Source organism: Pongo abelii, chromosome 9 (genome assembly GCF_028885655.2).
Source record: "Pongo abelii isolate AG06213 chromosome 9, NHGRI_mPonAbe1-v2.0_pri, whole genome shotgun sequence".
Classification (NCBI taxonomy): domain Eukaryota; kingdom Metazoa; phylum Chordata; class Mammalia; order Primates; family Hominidae; genus Pongo; species Pongo abelii.
Window position 1 is genome coordinate 92,144,774 of NC_071994.2, and position 18,076 is coordinate 92,162,849.

An 18,076-nucleotide genomic window follows, 5' to 3' on the forward strand; every position below is an offset into this window, starting at 1 on the left:
CAAACAGTATTTCTGGTTCTAGATACTTGAGGAATTGCCACAATTGTTTCCTGACTTTTTCATGATCGCCATTCTAAATGGCATGAGATGGTATCTCATTGTGGCTTTGATTTGCATTTCTCTACTGATCAATGATTATGACCTTTTTTTCATATGTTTGATGGCTGCATAAATGTCTTCCTTTGGGAAATGTATGGAATCTGTAATTTTTGCTTTTGTTTTCATTATTTTTTAATCTGTCTGGCATGCCAGTTCACATTCTCTGCTCCCTTCATCCCTCCTTTCTTCCCTCACTATGGCCTCTGTTTCTTTCCTAATACTACCAACAGGTCATTCTTCAAAGTTCCACTTTTCAGGGAGAGTCCTGTAAAATAATTTATTTACAAACGTTTAACCTGGGATGTATGACCTTGGTTCAATATTGTCTTTTGAAAATTCACAACAAATACGATTATTCTCCAAGTACAAGTTTCTGTATCCACAGCTAATTTCAATACCTACCACACCATCCCAGCTTGCTCTGTCCAAACCTGGTAAAGTTCTTAATTTTCTGACCCCCTTTTCTATCCAAATGAAAACAGATTCTGAAACTTTTGTAATAGGGGACTGAGGTATCTGGAGACTTCAAGACTGAAGGACCATAGATGTGCTGGAGTCAACGCTGGCATCGGGCTTCAAGAGAAGCACAAGGTGCATGCATAGTCTCCAGAGGTTTTGATGTTTTCTGCCTGGCTCTCTTCTGAGCCTCCTGTCTCCTATGCTGCTGAGACCCTTCAGTTTGGCTGTAGCCTTTACCACCACCTCTGGCTTTGGTTCCATCTTTTTTAATAAAATTACATTGAAGCAAGAAGTTTTAGAAGATGGTTTTCACAGACTTTTTAAGAGAAGGGAAATTCATTGAAAGCATTGAAGATTTACCTACCTGCAAATTCTTAACAACACGTAGGAGTACGCTATTTCTAGAGCCATATGAGTTAGCTTCCCAATAAGAGGGAAATATCCCAGAGGCAAGGATGGTTTCCGACAATTTAAACACAGCGTCTCTACTTATTTGCTTACGGAATCTGCAGGTTTCGTTAACTCCAGATCTGACTCCCAAGCTGTTTATCCTTTGCAAAGAATGGCACATAGTCAGGATGGACCAAATTTATCATGAAAGACAATGCACAATTACTGATCTTTTATTACCAAGACTCCCAATTTGAAGTTAACATTGAAGAAAACATAGATGATAATAAAATGACTTTGATAAACCAGTAGTTTTTCTGAATCCAGCATTTATGAGAATATTGAAGATAAGAATCAGCCGCGTTTGGTGGCTCACATTTGTCATGCCAGCACTTTGGGAGGCCGAGGCGGGCATATCACTTGAGGTCAGGAGTTTGGGACCAGTCTGGCCAACATGGTGAAATCCTGTGGTCTCGATTAAAAATACAAAAATTGGCCAGGCGTTGCTGTAATACCAGCAACTCAGGAGGCTGAGAATCGCTTGAACCCGGGAGGCGGAGGTTGCAGTGAGCCCATGTCAGGCATCTGTATTTCCAGCCTGGGGGATAGAGGGAGTCACCGTCTCAAAAAATAAAATAAAAAATAAAATAAATAATCTATGCTAGAAGCAAAAAAAAAAAAAAAAAAAAAAAAAAGAATTTGTTCAGCTAAAAATTATTTGCATCAGAACAAACTTTTCCAGTCTAAGTTTACATTTTATGATGCTACTTTGGAATGCATGCAAGGGCCATTGAAACCAAGAACTATAATCGAGCATATATGTCAGTAAGACAGTACAGTTCACTCTTATACTAATATATTTACACATTTACAAAAATCAGCAATTTTTAGTAACTGATGACCCAGACCATATTTTGTATTATTTGCTTCGCATAAAGTATCTACAATACACAAATCCACAAAGATCTAAAGTACAAAAGGGATTGTGAGTCGAGTGGGTGGGGAAGGCGCAATGAATAGAGAGTAATGATAAAGAGTTTTGGGTTTCATTTTGGGGTGTATAAAATGTCCAGGAATCAGACAGTTATGGTTTTTCACAACTCTTTATTAAAGTAAAATTTAGGAAACAAATGTATAATGTCAATGTGGTTATCCCATTTCATACCCAGATAATAATTTTGTTTCCTCAAGTTACAGTGAGCTCAAAGATGCTCACACATTGTCCTATTGTCTCACATGACAAGGTCTCGAGATTGGAAGATTTTTTAGGCAAGAGAGCTCACTAGGAAATCATAATGAAACCTGACTTTCATGGGGAACCAAAACAAAAGAAAGGTGTCAAAAGGGAAGACAAAGAGGAAGGGAAAAAGCTGTATATGAGGGAACCTTTTGAAACATCATAAAAGCTCACAACTGTGTTGTCATAATCCAGAAACACCCCAACCCGGCCCAAAGGTCTTTGCACATAGTGAGTTAAGGGAAGAAAGATGTTGGAGAGGCTATAGAGGTTGTTTCTCTTTGAAGAAAATAGAAAAAATGCTTCCTCAAAAGCAGGAATGTGATTTGTGTTTGCTGTCCTGGAATCTTTACAGACTCCCAGAATCCAGTTGGAGGAGTGGGTTACATCCACTTCCCAGTAATGCCTGCCGGAGGAGAAGGCCCGAGCTCCCCATGCTGCAAAGTTCTCTGCTCTCTGGGACTCCCCAGGTGCACCATCATGGTCATCTCCAAATATCACATTTCTGACATCCTCAGAAAGGCTCATATAGTGACTCGCCTTTTCCTTACTCAGAAGATCATCCACTGCAAGAAGAACAAAAATCAGATCAAGGAGTTACGTGGGAGTCAGATGTTATCTGCCCAGGTACTGGCTTTATTTGTACCTCCTGTAAGTGACAGAATACAGGGAGCAAAAAGACTTTGGAGACTGTCATCTATGAAGATCAAGGGTTATTATGACTTCTACAGCACAGAAGAATCCTTAAAATCACACAGAAAAACAAACAAACATATCATTAACTGTATGAATCAATGATTTAATGTCTGGCTTTGCATGATTTGTTTCAAGAGATATGTAACATTCTTTATTTATTTAGTAGAAAATGCCACTTGCATTGTTTGTATTCAATATAATTAACAAATAGACTTCACTCTGCTATGATGCTCTTATTTAATGGGATATAAAACATGCCTGTTACTTTTTTTTTTTTTTTTTGAGACAGAGTCTCACTCTGCTGCCCAGGCTGTAGTGCAGTGGTGCGATCTCGGCTCACTGCAGCCTCCTGGGTTCAAGCGATTCTGCTTCCTCAGCCTCCCGAGTAGCTGGGATTACAGGCATGTGCCACCATGCCCAGATAATTTTTGTATTTTCAGTATAGATGGGGTTTTGCCATGTTGGCCAGGCTGGTTTCCAGCCATTGACCTCAGGTGATATTCCCGCCTCAGCCTTGGAGGATTATAGGCGTGAGCCACTGTGCCCGGCCTCACCTCCTCCATTTTTAAACATCAAAATTTGATGGACTTCCATGCATGTGCACTTTAGAAGTTTCTGAAAATGATGATCATGTTCTGCTTTTACATGACCTGGTCAGCCACTGCTTCATTCAGTCTAATCCTGGTTTTAGCCCTCTGTTGTCTAATGGCTGCTTTACGTGTTTGGGCCATTTTCACAGAACTCTCAGCTTCCAGTTGTTGTGAAATGTATCTTACAGCAGTAAAGTTGTTCTGTTTATGGAAGTTTTAGTTATTTGGTTGGTCAAAGCTTTCTAATTTTTATGATAAATATTATTTCTACAATATATGATAAATTCACAGAAATTAAAACTAAAATGGGTAATAGCTCAACCAAGGAATCCACTAAACAGAAGTTGAGGCTGTACTGCCAAGCAGCTGGCTCTTACCTCTGAATTTGTTGAGCATATCTAGCGCTCCAGTGATGTGCCAGGAAGTGAGTTCTGGGTTCACTGGCTGGGGCTTTTCCATTTGCACCAACTCTGTCCTGCAAAGAACAACCTCAGTTACACTTTTAGGTCCAGGGATAATCACACAGTCATACAAATGTTTCAGATTTTCGTCCAACATGTTTCTTGAGAAATCTCCCTTTTTTGTTAAATTCAGTATACATTTTATTCAACTATATTGAGGATATAGCAATGTTACTTTTATCTAAATTTAACATGTTAAAGTCCAATTTCTCCATTATCTCATACATGATCCTAATTTAAAATTACTGAGTGTCATTTCCTCCCTCTCCCCATCCGGCCTCTTGAAAGTATACAGATATCCTGGGATTCTTGCTGAGAGAAGAAAACTCAGCCAAAGCCTTTGGGACCTCAGTCAGTAGTTGTCACCAGTGATGCAGTCAGGGTCTTACAGGGAATGCCCACTGACACTAAAGGTTTTGAACTTTTGTTCAAACCAGAGGAGTCTATTTTCAGCCTGTCTGCTCTGGCGCTGAGGATCCTGAGGCAGCCATTCCCCTCTTAGATTCTGCCTACAACAGGGGAGTGCAGAGATGGAGCAGGGCCTGGCTATTGATATCCCTGGGAACAAATCCTCCCTCTCTTTCCTGTCCTTAGGGCATTTCCCTCCTTCCTCTCTTTTTCACCTCTCGCCTCTCCAGAATAGGAGACTACTTTGTGATAACTCAGAGTAATCTTCTTAAGATTTGCTGGGGCAGGGCTGGAGAAGATGGGGTGAGTGGGTAGAAGAAAATCCAGAATGGCACACTGTTGTTAGATACATATCCATTCAGCCAGATAAGAAGGAAACTTCTGAGACAAAGAAGCCTAAGGTCCCAGGTTCTCCTTTGAAACCAAAACGGAACATAGCCACAGATCAATGCTAAATACCTCAAAACGTGTAGTTGACCCTTAAGCAACAAGGGTTTGAAATTTGGGGGTCCACTTATAAGTGGATTTTTTTCAATGAAAGTTTCACCTAGCTTGCCTGCCTCTCCTGCCTCCCACTCCATTTCTTTTGTTTCTGCCTCTGCCACTGCTGAGACACTGTCTTCTCTTCCTCCTCCTCTTCAGCCTACTCAATGTGAAGACAATGAAGATGAAGACCCTTATGGTGATCAACTTCTTAATGAGTAATAAATATATTTTCTCTTCCTTGTAATTTTCTCAATCATATTTTTTTTCTCCAGCTTACTTTATTGTTAGGATACAGCATATAATACATATACCATACAATATATGTTAATTGACTGTTTATGGTATCAACAGGCTTCCAGTCAATAAGAGGTCATTTGTAGCTTGGTTTTGGAAAAGTCAGAAGTTATACTTGGGTTTTCAAGTATGTGGAATTGCATGAAGGTGGTTAGTGAACCTAATCCCCACCTTTTTCAATGGTACATTGACTTTCAAGGGTACATTGACTTTATCAGTAAGGGAATGACTTTCTCAGCAATCAAAGTTCATTAGTGTAACTCACCGTTCCAGTATGTTTTCCAAGTCCTGCAAAGAAAAACACAAGTACTTAATCATGAGAATTCTGTCCTACTTTCCCTAGTATTCTTTGTTGTTTTTCTGGGTTAACCAGGTAGGTTTATTGATACACCTCTAAGGAACCATCCAAGGCTGTGTTAATAACACAACCTCAACTGAACCATGGTGGTCTTCCTCAGTGGGCATTAGGAATCAAGGGACTGAGAATAAGACTGTGGAGTGATGTACGCGGCTATCCAGTTCTCACTGTCACCCATCTCCCAGGCTTAATCCCAAGAAGTGAGCATGTACTAGGGAACCTAAATTGAGTTTTATTAACAAAGCTAATATTCTCCTGGCCTAGCATTTGGTTGATTTTGGATAACATTTATTTGTGGCTAGTACTCCTGATTATACTGAAGAGGATTTCGTCCTATGTGATCTACCAAAATGGCAAAAATCTCCCAAAGATTACCAGAATATGCAAAAGCAAGTCACTGGACAAACGCAATGACAGAGCCAAGGAGCATGTGTCACTTATCTAAGAGTAGTTACATTTGCAGGTAGCATATGAATGTCCTGGCATCATTACCCAACAAAGTCTTCCTGACTCTGGATGATGGACCCTCTCTCCTCACCTGGAGCAGCTTCACATCAGGCATGTGGCACATCTCCCACAGCTCTCTGTACATGTCTTTCGTCTTTTTTATATGTTGGGTTATTCTTACTTCACTGTCTTGGAGTTGTCGAACAATCTCTTCTGCTTCTCTGTCCATTGTCTCCAGATGGCGCTGCTCCTCCTCCAGGAGAAATTGGCGCAACTTCTGATATTGATATCTGATCATCCCTTTCCTGAGGGCCACATAGTCCTGCAGAGATACTCAGTTAAAAGAATTGCATCTCCTCACTCTCAGCAAAACACTTAACACTTCACTGTTATTCTCCTAGGATATGCAAGCAGTAAACTCATAAGCTCTGTGTCTCATACTTGAAAAGGTTCTTGAAGATTTGCTAGTCTTCTCTACCCATCCTTTCTTCATGTTCCTCCTAGTCTCCCTTTCTGTATAAATCAGTACCTCAAAAGGACTCAAGATCCCTGCCTGTGTTGCTTCTACAGGATTCTTACTTCATTAATTACTGTCTTTTTTACCTGGTTCTTCTTAATTTTATTTTGTTCCTTTGCCTGATTCTTCTAAACATTTTTAAATATTTCAGTATACACTCTACCACCGAGTTTTTAAAGAAATTACTTCAGGTTTTTTTTTCCTCCACTAATTTCTCTATTTCTCTCCTCACCTTCACAGCAAAACTTTAAACTACTCGATGTGAATACAATGATTTAAACAACTCAATGCTATCCTATTCTCAGTGCCTTGGAAGTTTTATCAAAACCCTCAAGGTTACATCAGGAATAATTATCATGCCCTGTTTATTTCATATACATGTACATACTAGTATTTTTTGCACCAGCTCCTGTTGGCCTGTATAATGATAATTGCTGATATATCATTTGAAACCACTCTTTTGTTTTTTTCTGGGAAGAGGACACTGCTATTTTTTAACTGATAAGCAGAATTCGGCTAAGAAGTCTAAGCTAGCATTGTGCCAATCTACATTAAAAACATAAAACCTTTTTATCCCTACCGTTAATGAATGGATTTTGCTAATTTCCTGATTTAGATTGTTTTGCATTTCTTGAGTGCTCCTCCATAAAGGATCCATTTTCTTTAGAAGTTTCTCCTGCAAAATAGACATGACCTTTAGTAGCAGATAAGACGTTACTGGATATGTTATTCCCTTTTTATGAGAAAAGCCTGTTGTTGAGAGAAGGGTAAATTTGAGTTCCCCTGAAGTGGTCAGAGTTTTTACAAGTTAACCTAATTTGATTCTAATATGTGGAATATCAGAGGTAACAGAAACATATAGTAGACAGTTTGAGGAGACCCAACAGCTAATCAATTTTTTAAGAAATTGGATTTCATATATCCTGGCTCTGGAGAAGTCAAGCTTGCAGCAAAAGCAAACCATGTTCCCAGAACACATTTATATCTAGAGATTTATATCGAAAATTCAGAACCTCACCATCTCCATTCTCTCCACCTTTATTATCATAAGCTCTCATTTTCTCTCTCATTTAGGATCATGTGGATTCCCAGTTGCATTGGAGGTGTCACTTACCCTGCACTCCTCAGCAGCCCATCCTATTGGTCTGTGGCCATAAGCCTCATGCTCTGGTGACTCAGAGCAGGGCCCACAGAGGAGTCTCTCCTCTGCCTCACAGAAGAGCCCCTTTTCCTCTTCATGTAGCACACAGATCTGCTTCTCTGAGCTGTTGATGTTGTGAGGTCTGTGCTGCCTTGCAAGAGAAGCCAACTTCTTGAGAACAATATTGGTGTTGAAGTCAGTCTTCTGGGGGATTTTCCCACACACAGGACAGCCCGTTGGAGCTTGGCCTTCCTCCCAGAGTAGACAAAGGCAGGGCCTGCAAAAGCTATGCCCACAGTCAATGGTGACAGGGTCCATTAAGTAGTTCCTGCAGATAAAGCAACAGAGTTCCCTCTGGAAGGTTTGCAGTGTGTCTGAATCCATGTTTCTGGAAATTTAAAACAGAAAAATTTAAGAGAGAAAATTATTTTTGACCACATGGAGGGGGAAGGGCCTGTGGCTAGTTCTTGTCTGCTTCAGCTCTGTTCAATCTACCTGTTAACTTAAGCCCAGTACAGACCTAGATGTGGTAAATATAGGCAAGATGGGTTTATACTATAACACAAGTGGAAAAATGAGACAAGCATCATTTTAGTTTAAAACAAGCAATGTTCTCAATTATAAGTTATTTGGGCAAGCTGAATATTGGGGTAGAAGGGAACAATTAGGATAACTTCCCAGTTACTTCTATTAGCTGATTGTTCCAGAAACCCATACAAACCCATCTCTCTCTCTCTCTTTCTTTTCCTCCATGACCCCTTGAGTGGAACTTACACAGGGATACTTAGTCTCACTCTCTGGCACCCAAGTAACAGATGTACTTTTCTAAAGACAATTAAAAATTGGTTAAGTTTAATCTAAGTGTGTTTAGTTTAATCATTATGGGCTTCAACACTTAACTCCTGTAACTATAAACAGCTGAACTTATGCTTCTAATGTTAATCCCAAAATTCAACCTTTACATAAATACAATGAAAAATTGTTATTTCTTATTCAAGACAATGTTTTTGCTCAGAATGATTTCAGACCATCAGAGTATCTTCATATTTTGAAATGGTGACTATGCAAGCTATGAAAGTACTCAGCAACAATTAATCAATTTTTACTTAAACCAAAAAAGAAAGTAAACACTCAATTTTTTTCTTTAAAGAATCCAGAGATGTAATTAATGGAAGCATGACCACCAATTTATCTTTATTCCCTGTGTTTCTCCACAGCGATCAAAGTCCCTACTTCCTGGGAGTCTTTACCAGTTGATGGGATCTATTTGAACACTTTTCAAATCCAGTCTGCTCATTGAAGATTTGAAAAGGACTACAAACATGACCTTTACAACAAGGGTTTTCCAATTAATCCTACACATTTAACACTTACGCTGATGACATGTAGTATACTACAAAGCTATAGTAAGCAAAGCAGCATGGTACTGGTGTAAAAATAGACAAATAAACCAGCGTAACAGATCAGAGAACCCAGAAACTGTTACACTTCTCTACAGCCAACTGAATTTTGACAAAGGTAGCAACAGTATTTACTGGGGAAAGGACAGTCTTTTCAATCAACACTGCTGGCAAACTGGATATTTACATGCAGGGAATAAAATTATACCCTCACCTCTCACCCTATGCCAAAATCAACTCAAAATAGATTGAAAACTTTCATGTAAAACCTGAAAGAACAAATCTACTAGAAGAAAACATAGGAGAAATGCTCCAGGACATTAATCTGAGAAAAAATTGTATGAATAAAATCACAAAAGCCTAGTCCACCAAAGCAAAAATCAACAACTGGAATTATATTAAACTGCAAATCTTCTGCACAGCAAAGGAAACAATCAATGGAGTGAAAAGACAACTGACAGAATGAGAAAAAATATTTACCAACTATTCACTGGACAGGAGATTGATACCCTGAATATACAAGGAAGTCAAATAACTCAATAGCAAATTAAAAAGAAGAAAAAAAAAACCGCAAACAACCCAATTAAAAAATGGGCAAATGATCTGAACAGACAATTAACATATGCCAATTTACAAAATAAAATTGAAATGGAAAAAGACTATTCCGTATATGTAACATATTGAAAATTGTAAGCTCTTTTTGGATTCCATAATTACACAAATACAGTGGAATTATAGCTGCTAAGACATGACATGCCAAATAATGCATAAGGTAATATAATACAAAATGGGGGCTAGGCATAGTGCTGCGTGCCTCTAATCCTGGCATTGAAGAGGCCAAGGTATGAGGATGGATTCGGGTCTGCAGTTCTAGACCAGCCTGCGTATCTTATTGATATCTCATCTCTACTAAAAATTCTTTTAAAAATAATGCTGGCGTGATGGCACATGCTTGTAGTCTCAGCTACTCAGGAGACTGTGGCGGCAGGATTGCTTGAGCCCAGGAGGTCCAGGGTGCAGTGAGCCATGATAGTGCCACTTCAGTCCAGCCTAGGTGATAGAGTGAGACCCTATCTCAAAGAAAAAAAAAAAAAACCCAGTCAAAAAACTTGATATAACACAAACCAATATATTATACATGCTCTAATTACAGATATTTTAAACAATGATATTATTTCAAATAACTGGGTAAGCTACTCGTTTGCTTAGACAAGATGTAAATGTCCCGGCCAGTGAGTTTAAAGTATTTGTATAAGAAAAATTAAGCATGAAGGGCTTCACCACAAATGTCATACACACCAGAATCTGCGATGTATTGTCTCAAGTCTAGAAGATTCATGGATATCCAGGTCAGCAGCAACACTGAGCTCACCAAAGCCCAGCCTCCAGACAATTCAGTCTGACTTCTCTGGAGAAGTCTTACCTGGACAACTCTGCTTTTTAAGTGATTAGACTCACCTAAGAACACTCCCACTTCCTGGGATTGGCTACTGTCTGGAGAAAGAAGTGGAATGGGAAGATTAGGTTATCCAGAAGGGTGTAACATTGGGGAAGGGTGTAACATGGGGAGATCGGATTTATAAAGTACAGACAATCATGCCTACGGGATTATAGCCCAACAGAAGGTAGAGGATTTTGGAGTGAGATGCAAGAATCTTAACCTGACATAGGTTGTTCACAGACATTAAAACTGAAACAATTATTTCATTAAGTAATGTTTTATTTCACAAACAATTGCTCTCACAATTAAAAACAATTGCTTTATTATTTTAAACTGAAATGTATCATCTATATTTCCATTAAAGATGTTTTATTTATTCTTCAACAAGCATATACTAATGACAATGAACTAGGTATTAGAAATAAATTATATTAAACTATAATAGACAATTTCAGTCCTGCTAGAACATCCAGACTAGTGAATGAGATGTATCATAATTAAAGAATCACACAAGTAAATATACAATTAGAACTATAAGCTCAATAAATGAGCAGTACATGTTTTGAGGGTCTGTAGTAGGAGGGAGGTGCTGAATGCAAGCTTACACAAGGCTTTTATGAAGATATGAAAGCACTGAGATTTGAGGAATAGGAATACATTAACTTGGCAAAGAGAGATAGAGAGAAACTTTCTTTGCAGTGACAGCAGCAGATGCAAATGCTTCCTGGATGGAGGAAGCCTGGTACAGTTGAGCTCCAGGCCATTGGAGCTAGAGTGACAAGAATGAGAGTGGTCTGATGGGAGATGAGGCTGCAGAGGCAGGTACAGGCTTCAGAACATGGAAAAGACGAGTTTGTTATCTAGAAATCATGGGAAGCCAGTGAAGTGTCAGTCTAGTTTTAGAATATATCATTGCTAAATAAGTCTCCAGTCATTATTTATCTGAATACGTACACCTCTAAAATATTAAATGAAATAACTAACCCATCTATGGAGCTCTCGTAAAAAAGTGCACCTAGGCACTTAGTTGTGTTTTAAATACTATGACTTTATATACAACAGTTGGTGAATTTACTTGTCTAATTTTTTTGTTGTCTTCCCTATTTTATGACCATTTTCAATGGTGAATTTATGCACAAATAAAATGTACTTTTTTGATTTTATGCCATGGTGAATAATTTTAAATTAGATACTTTACATAAGTATATACGTATGGACATGTAGAAGATGTACAGCATGTATATTTATATTAAAATATGATGCAATGTCATAAATAATTATTTAAACAATAATTATGTGTATAATTATCTTTAACAAAGTACACACAGAAAACTAATTTTGAATAGAGTTTGGTGACTCCTGTCTGTAATTCCAGCTAGTTGGACAGCTGGGCAAAAGGGTCACTTGACTCTAGGAATTCCAGGTTTCCCCAGGCAACATAGGGTGACACCTGTCTCTAAAAAAAAAATGTTTTTACCCAGGCCTGGAAGCAAGCACATGTAGTTCCAGCTAATCAGGAGGACCAGGCAGGAGGATCACTTGAGCCTAGGTGTTGGAGGCTGCAATGAGCTATGATCATGCACTGCACTTTGGCCTGAGTGACAGAGGGAGAACTTGTCTAAATAAAGGAAAGAAAAAAATGAGAGAAAAACAAAGTTATAAGTCAGAAAGTGTTGCTTTTTCTCTGTTCTCTAGAAGAATTTGTCTAAAAGTGTGTTATTTCTTTCTAAAATGCCTTGAAAATTTCGCTGAAAGAGATCACTGGAGTTTTCTTTGTGAGTTTTGTTTTTTAAATAATACAGGGAATTTTAAGAATCCAAATCATATCTTTCATTTTTCTACGTTCTCTTCCATCTGTTTTAGTCAGCTGTGTTTTCAAGAAATTTTCTCATGTCATCAAAATTGTCGAATGTATAGGTATAAATTGTTCCTAAAATATTCATACTGGCTTATTGATATCTGGATGACCTATGAGTTTGCCTGTTTATTCTTGATTTGAACTCCCCCCCTCCATTGTTTAAATGAATCTCATTGGGAATTTATTAATTTAATTTATCTATTTAAAGAGCCTACTTTTGAATTTGTTGATTTATCTTTTGCATGCTTTTTAATCAATTTTCTGCAATTTCTCTAATTTTTTTTTAGTTTTTTAATGGGAATTTGCTGTAATTTTCTGGCTGTTTGCAACAGACCTTTCTTTGTTAATAACAGATGCATTTAATGATATACATTGTTTTGTAAGCATTGTCTTAAATACGTTTCAAAAGTTTTTTTGTTTTGTATTTTGAATATTATTTAATTAAACATACTTTCTTCATTGTTTTTCTTTAGTGCATGTATTTTCAGGGAAACTATAAAGGAGAGGGGAGGGAATGCATTTTTTGAATGATATTTAAAACAATTAGAAACAATTGAAATTAATTTTAATAAAACATTATAACCCAATATATCCAAAATGTTTTCAACCTAATAAACATTACAAATATTAGTGAGATATTTTTTATTCTTTTTTTTTTTGAGACAGGGTCTGGCTTTGTCACCCAGACTGGAGTGCAGTCGCTGGATCCTGTCTAGCTGCAGTGTCAACCCCCCTGGCTATAGCAATCTTCCCACCTCAGCTTCCCCAGTACCAGGGACTACAGGTTCATGCCACCATGCTCCGCTAATTTTTATTTTTTTAGAGAGACGAGTTTTCGCAATGTTGCCTAGGCTTTCCTCAAACTCCTTTCCTGTGTTCACCTCTCAATGTGCTGCGATGACAGGCTTGAACAATAATGTTCATACATTTTAGGAAGAAAGTCCTAAGCCTACTTAGGTGTTTTAAAAAAGGGTAGATTGGAATTTACTTTCTCTAAACTCAATAGTTTCTAGAACTATAAATTAGAGTCAAGTATTAAAGGCCCCAGGAAGACAATTTTAGAAGAAAAGTTTTCAAAGTCAGCCAGGCTAGATGCTTTATAATTGAGCATTTGCTGGATATGTCTTGGCATCCTAATGGCCAACGCTGAGGGTTTTTATTTTTTTTAATAATGTCAAAGACTGAACTTTGTTACATGTACATTGTGTAGAATTTCCAAAGTTAGAAACTTTTCTTAAAACACTTCACTACATTCCTTTTATTTATTCATTTTTTAAAAAATTCAAACTATGCATGGATACACCCTTAATGGAAGATTAGGTTTCTGCAGTTTCAAAGGCAAAACCTAGTCCTTTTGATTGGCTCTATTTAATTGTATAATTGCTTTATCGATTAAAATTTTAAAAAACTTCTACAAATACATTCCAATGATAGATAACTAAATCAGTTGTCTGATGTCATTATACAATGTTACTTTTTTTTTTTTTTTTTTTTTTTGCTTTTGAGATGAAGTCTGGCTCTTTCACCCAGGCTGGAGTGAAGTGGCAGGATCTCAGCTCACTGCAACCTCCACCCCAGGGGTTCAAGCAAATCTTCTGCTGGGATTACAGGTGCCTGCCACCTTGCCCAGCTAATTTTTGTATTTTTAGTAGAGAGGGGGTTTCACCATGTTTGCCAGGCTGGTCTTGAACTCCTGACCTCAGGTAATCCACCCGCCTCGGCCTCCCAAAGTGCTGGGATTACAGGCATGAGCTGCCACAGTGGCCTGATGTTTCCTTTTTAAGTCCACATAAAGTGACTTTATAATTATCTTTTAATGACTCATTATTAAAACCTAAAACATATGAAGAACGATTTTGTTTTCTACTTTTATCTACAATACTAGATTTTCCATGATTTTTAAAGAGTAGAAGACTCTTTTTTTTTTTTTTTATTTTTTGAAATGTAGTCTCGCTCTGTTGCCCAGGCTGAATTGCAGTGGCACCATCTGGGTTCACTGCATCCTCTGCCTCTCAGGTTCAGGTGATCCTCCTGCCACAGCCTGCTGAGTAGCTGGGACTACAGGTCTGTACAACTATTCCAGCCTAATTTTTGTATTTTTATTAGATATAGGGTTTTGCCATGTTGGTCAGACTTGTCTCGAACTCCTGACCTCAAGGGATCCGCCCTCCTTGGCTTCCCAAAGTGTTGGGACTGAGCCACCACGCCCAGACTGGATTGGTTTTTAAGAATTTGATTTATACATGTTTAGTTTTAAAGAATGGCTTTTTGTGTTTTTAAACTTTTTAAAGTTAAAAACCTTTAACGAGAAACTGGTGAACTTAAATGACATTGAAGATAATTTACTATTACTTAACAGAGGGGTCATCTTTGGAGAATGGGTTATGGGTATAAAATTGAAAAATAGATTTGTATCCTGACATCAATATTCTGAAGCTCTATCTCCAGTGACTTTGAGAAATTCTCAAATCACCAAACACAATAAATAAATGAATATAAAAGTATAGTGGCTCATTCACTTCTCTAAAGCATTTTCTAAACTCCCAGAATTATGAAAAACACGGAAGATTCAAATACTTTGCTGAAATGGGTCAGAATGGGAGGTATCTACTTAGCCTATGGGTGCTTTCAACTCTGACTCAGCAAATCACAGGTATTAACTTTCTCTGTGGCCTACTCCTCACACCCTCCTAACCCTTTCTTGCTCAATATTCTTCTTAACTCTGCATCTAGGTTTGCTATCATATTACCACCCAAATAATAATTGGTTTGGATGTATTTACATAATACAAAGTTCTTTAAGTAACTAATAACATTTACTTAGCATTAATTGGTCCCTTTCTATGCATGAAGCACTGTTCTACTTGCTGATACCTACAATATTTTTCATAGACTTTAAAATACATCGGCATACACAGTGTGAAATCATTTTTTGTGTGTGCTTGTTATTTAGGTCACAATATTAAAATACATATTGCTGGAATTCTAATAAAAACATACTGCACAGGAATGGTGAGATAGCATTTAAATCGGGAAAGTTCAGCTTGACAGGGTCCTATTACCAGTGCATCCTGTTAGCCTAACAACATTCAACATCATAAGTAGCACATCAGTAACAAGCTCTTACCTGAGACGAGGTTAGAAATGTGTATTTTTATTTTATAAATAATCTCTGAAAAAGACAGCCTTCTTAAGCACAAATGTCATTTATTATGGTACATTCAGTCTTTTTCAATTTTTTACTTTCAAACAATATTCTCAAATATATTTAGAAAAAGGCTTTAAGGCATAGCATTTCATTAATGCTCATTGTTTGGGAAAAAAAAACCCAACTGGAATACAAGCACATGAATTTATGTTTATTTTTTTAACTGTGGATTATCATGGTATTTAATCTACTTATTATAAAAAATTTTTGAAAATAGTAATTGATATAACTTGAGACTTTTCATCAAAATTTGAAGAGATCTAACAATATGCATAATGAATTTGAGTTGGAAATAATGTGTAATACAAGTAAAAACAAAAATGCATTTTGCATTCCTACCTGGAGAAAAAAAGATGAAATAACATACAGGTTGAGCACCACTAATCAAAATATCTAAAAATCCATAGTACTCCAAAATCTCAAATGTTTTGAGCTGTGAAATGTCACCAAAATTGAAATATCCCACACGTGACCTCATATGAGAAGTAACAGTCAAAACATATTCTCAGTGGACTAAAAGACTCTCCCAGCCCCTTCAGTTGCAATATATCTTTCTGTGTCCACCTGGATGCCCCCAAGCAAGAGCACTCACAAAGGGTAATAAAATGGCATGTGTACACAAACTTTGCTTCATGAATAAAATTATTTAAAATATTGTCTAAAATTATCTTTAACCTATCTGTATAAGGTGTATATGAAACATAAATTTTGTGTTTATACTTGGGTTGATACACAAGATATCTTATTATGTATATGCAAATATTCTGCAATCCACAAATATCCAAAACCTGAAATTCTTCTGGCCCTAACATCGTGAATAACAAACAGTCAACTTGTATTACATGGTTTTATAATGGATTTATTTGAAAATGTGACTGAAATCTGTGGATGAAATTTTGCAAACATCAGTTTAAGACAAATAGTATTATTTTGTGTAGCAGAAGGGGATACACCGGGTTTATTTCTCCACAGCATCCAAGTAGAATGTGACAGGGTTAAGGAGGAAAGATTTCTATATGTAGTACTCGTGATCCTTTTGGCTTAGGGTAGGTAAAAACACAAGACATGCTAACCTTACATTCTGCTCTGTTCCTTGGACATTTTATAAACAACACTTAGTGTTGTTTATAAACAACAATGGATTCCAGTGAAGGGAAATGGCTAAGTCCATAAGCACCATTAGAACTGGCAGGGTTCAGGAAAGAATGTGAAAACTCTACACCACAGTGCTCATTTTTCTATACTGTGCTAGGAAAGATGAATGGAAAATAAACCTGGCAATGTAATGTCTGAGAACAGGATACACGGCCAGATATGGGAAGAATAAAATACAAGAATCTTGTGTCTACTGAATCTAGAGAAGAAAATATTCTGTTAACTCTTTGCTATGAAAATGCTTTGAGGCTGGGAACAGTGGCTCATACCTGTAGTAATCCCAGTGCCTTGGAAGGTTGAAGCAGGAGGATTGTTTGAGTCCAGGAGTTTGAGACCAGCCAGAAAAGCAAAAGAAGACCATATCTCCACAAACAATTTAAAAACTAACCTGAAGTGGGGGTGTCTGCCTGTAGTCAGAGCTACTCAGGAGGCCGAGGTCGAGGATAGCTTGAGCCTAGGAGGTTGAGGCTGCAGTAGCTATGATCCAGCAACTGCACTATAGTCTGGGTGACAGAGTGAGACCCTGTCTCTAAGAAAAGAAAAAATAGAAAACGAAAAACATGATTGAAATCTAAAACCTAGGGTGCTGGTAGTAATTGTTGCCTCCATTATTTTCTCAAGGAAGAAAACCTATTCGATTCTGATTTTTACAGCCTAATGATAATGTAGCAATATTCGAGAACTGAATGTTTCATTCATCAGAGAAAGAAACTTCAGGAATCATATGTGTTTCTGTGGCTCTAAGTGAGACAACATTGAGAGATTTGAGGATTTATGGAGTTGACGACATGGGATTGATCCCTGAATCCATCCCATACAGGAAACAGGAACATAAAAAGATTTGCTTATGACCGGGCGCGGTGGCTCATGCCTGGAATCCCAGCACTTTGGGAGACTGAGGCGGGCGGATCACGAGGTCAGGAGATTGAGACCATCCTGGCTAACAACAGTGTAATCCCGTCTCTACTAAAAATACAAAAAAATTAGCCGGGCATGGTGGCGGGCGCCTGTAATCCCAGCTACTCGGGAGGCTGAGGCAGGAGAATGGAGTGAACCAGGAAGGTGGATCTTGCAGTGAGCCAAGATCACGCCGCCACTGCACTCCAGCCTGGGCGACAGAGCAAGACTCGGTCTCAACAACAACAACAACAAAAAATGCTTACCTTTTATGTGCTCATATGTAAAGTTGGGACAATGCTACACATATTGCATATTTTCTGTGGAGATTAGGAACAATGTGTGCATGGAGACAGCACAGTAACTGGTACATCATAGCCCATGTATCACATTGTCCCCTTCCTTTTTCTAACATATTTCTCTCCACTCAAATTGATAAGAGGTTTCAAGAGCAAATGACTTGGGTTTGTAGAAAAATAGACAATAAACGGGTAAAACAATTGAGAAGAAACGCAAAAAAAAAAATGTGTTAAA

At 37.8% G+C, this 18,076-nt stretch overlaps 1 protein-coding gene across 1 annotated transcript; it reads right to left on the reverse strand.

Moving 5' to 3' along the window:
• Window positions 1-2,257: 2,257 nt before the first annotated feature.
• LOC129048865 (putative tripartite motif-containing protein 64B) lies at window positions 2,258-8,319 on the reverse strand. The gene is made up of 6 exons (XM_054525494.1): window positions 7,557-8,319; window positions 7,023-7,118; window positions 6,017-6,247; window positions 5,386-5,408; window positions 3,849-3,946; window positions 2,258-2,751 (listed from the first exon to the last, which is right to left on the reverse strand). Exons 1-6 carry the CDS (start codon window positions 7,965-7,967, stop codon window positions 2,258-2,260), a joined length of 1,353 nt encoding a protein of 450 aa, XP_054381469.1. The 5' UTR covers window positions 7,968-8,319.
• Between the last annotated feature and the right edge of the window lie 9,757 nt (window positions 8,320-18,076).

What these genes read in the sequence shown, in the direction of transcription:
- LOC129048865 (XM_054525494.1), bottom strand. Translation starts at nt 7,967, where the DNA reads ATGGATTCAGACACACTGCAAACCTTCCAGAGGGAACTCTGTTGCTTT. An exon ending in GGGCTGCTGAGGAGTGCAGG is followed by an intron (nt 7,119 to 7,556) that starts GTAAGTGACACC and finishes TCTATTTTGCAG; the next exon opens with GAGAAACTTCTAAAGAAAAT. An exon ending in GCAAAATCCATTCATTAACG is followed by an intron (nt 6,248 to 7,022) that starts GTAGGGATAAAA and finishes GTATCTCTGCAG; the next exon opens with GACTATGTGGCCCTCAGGAA.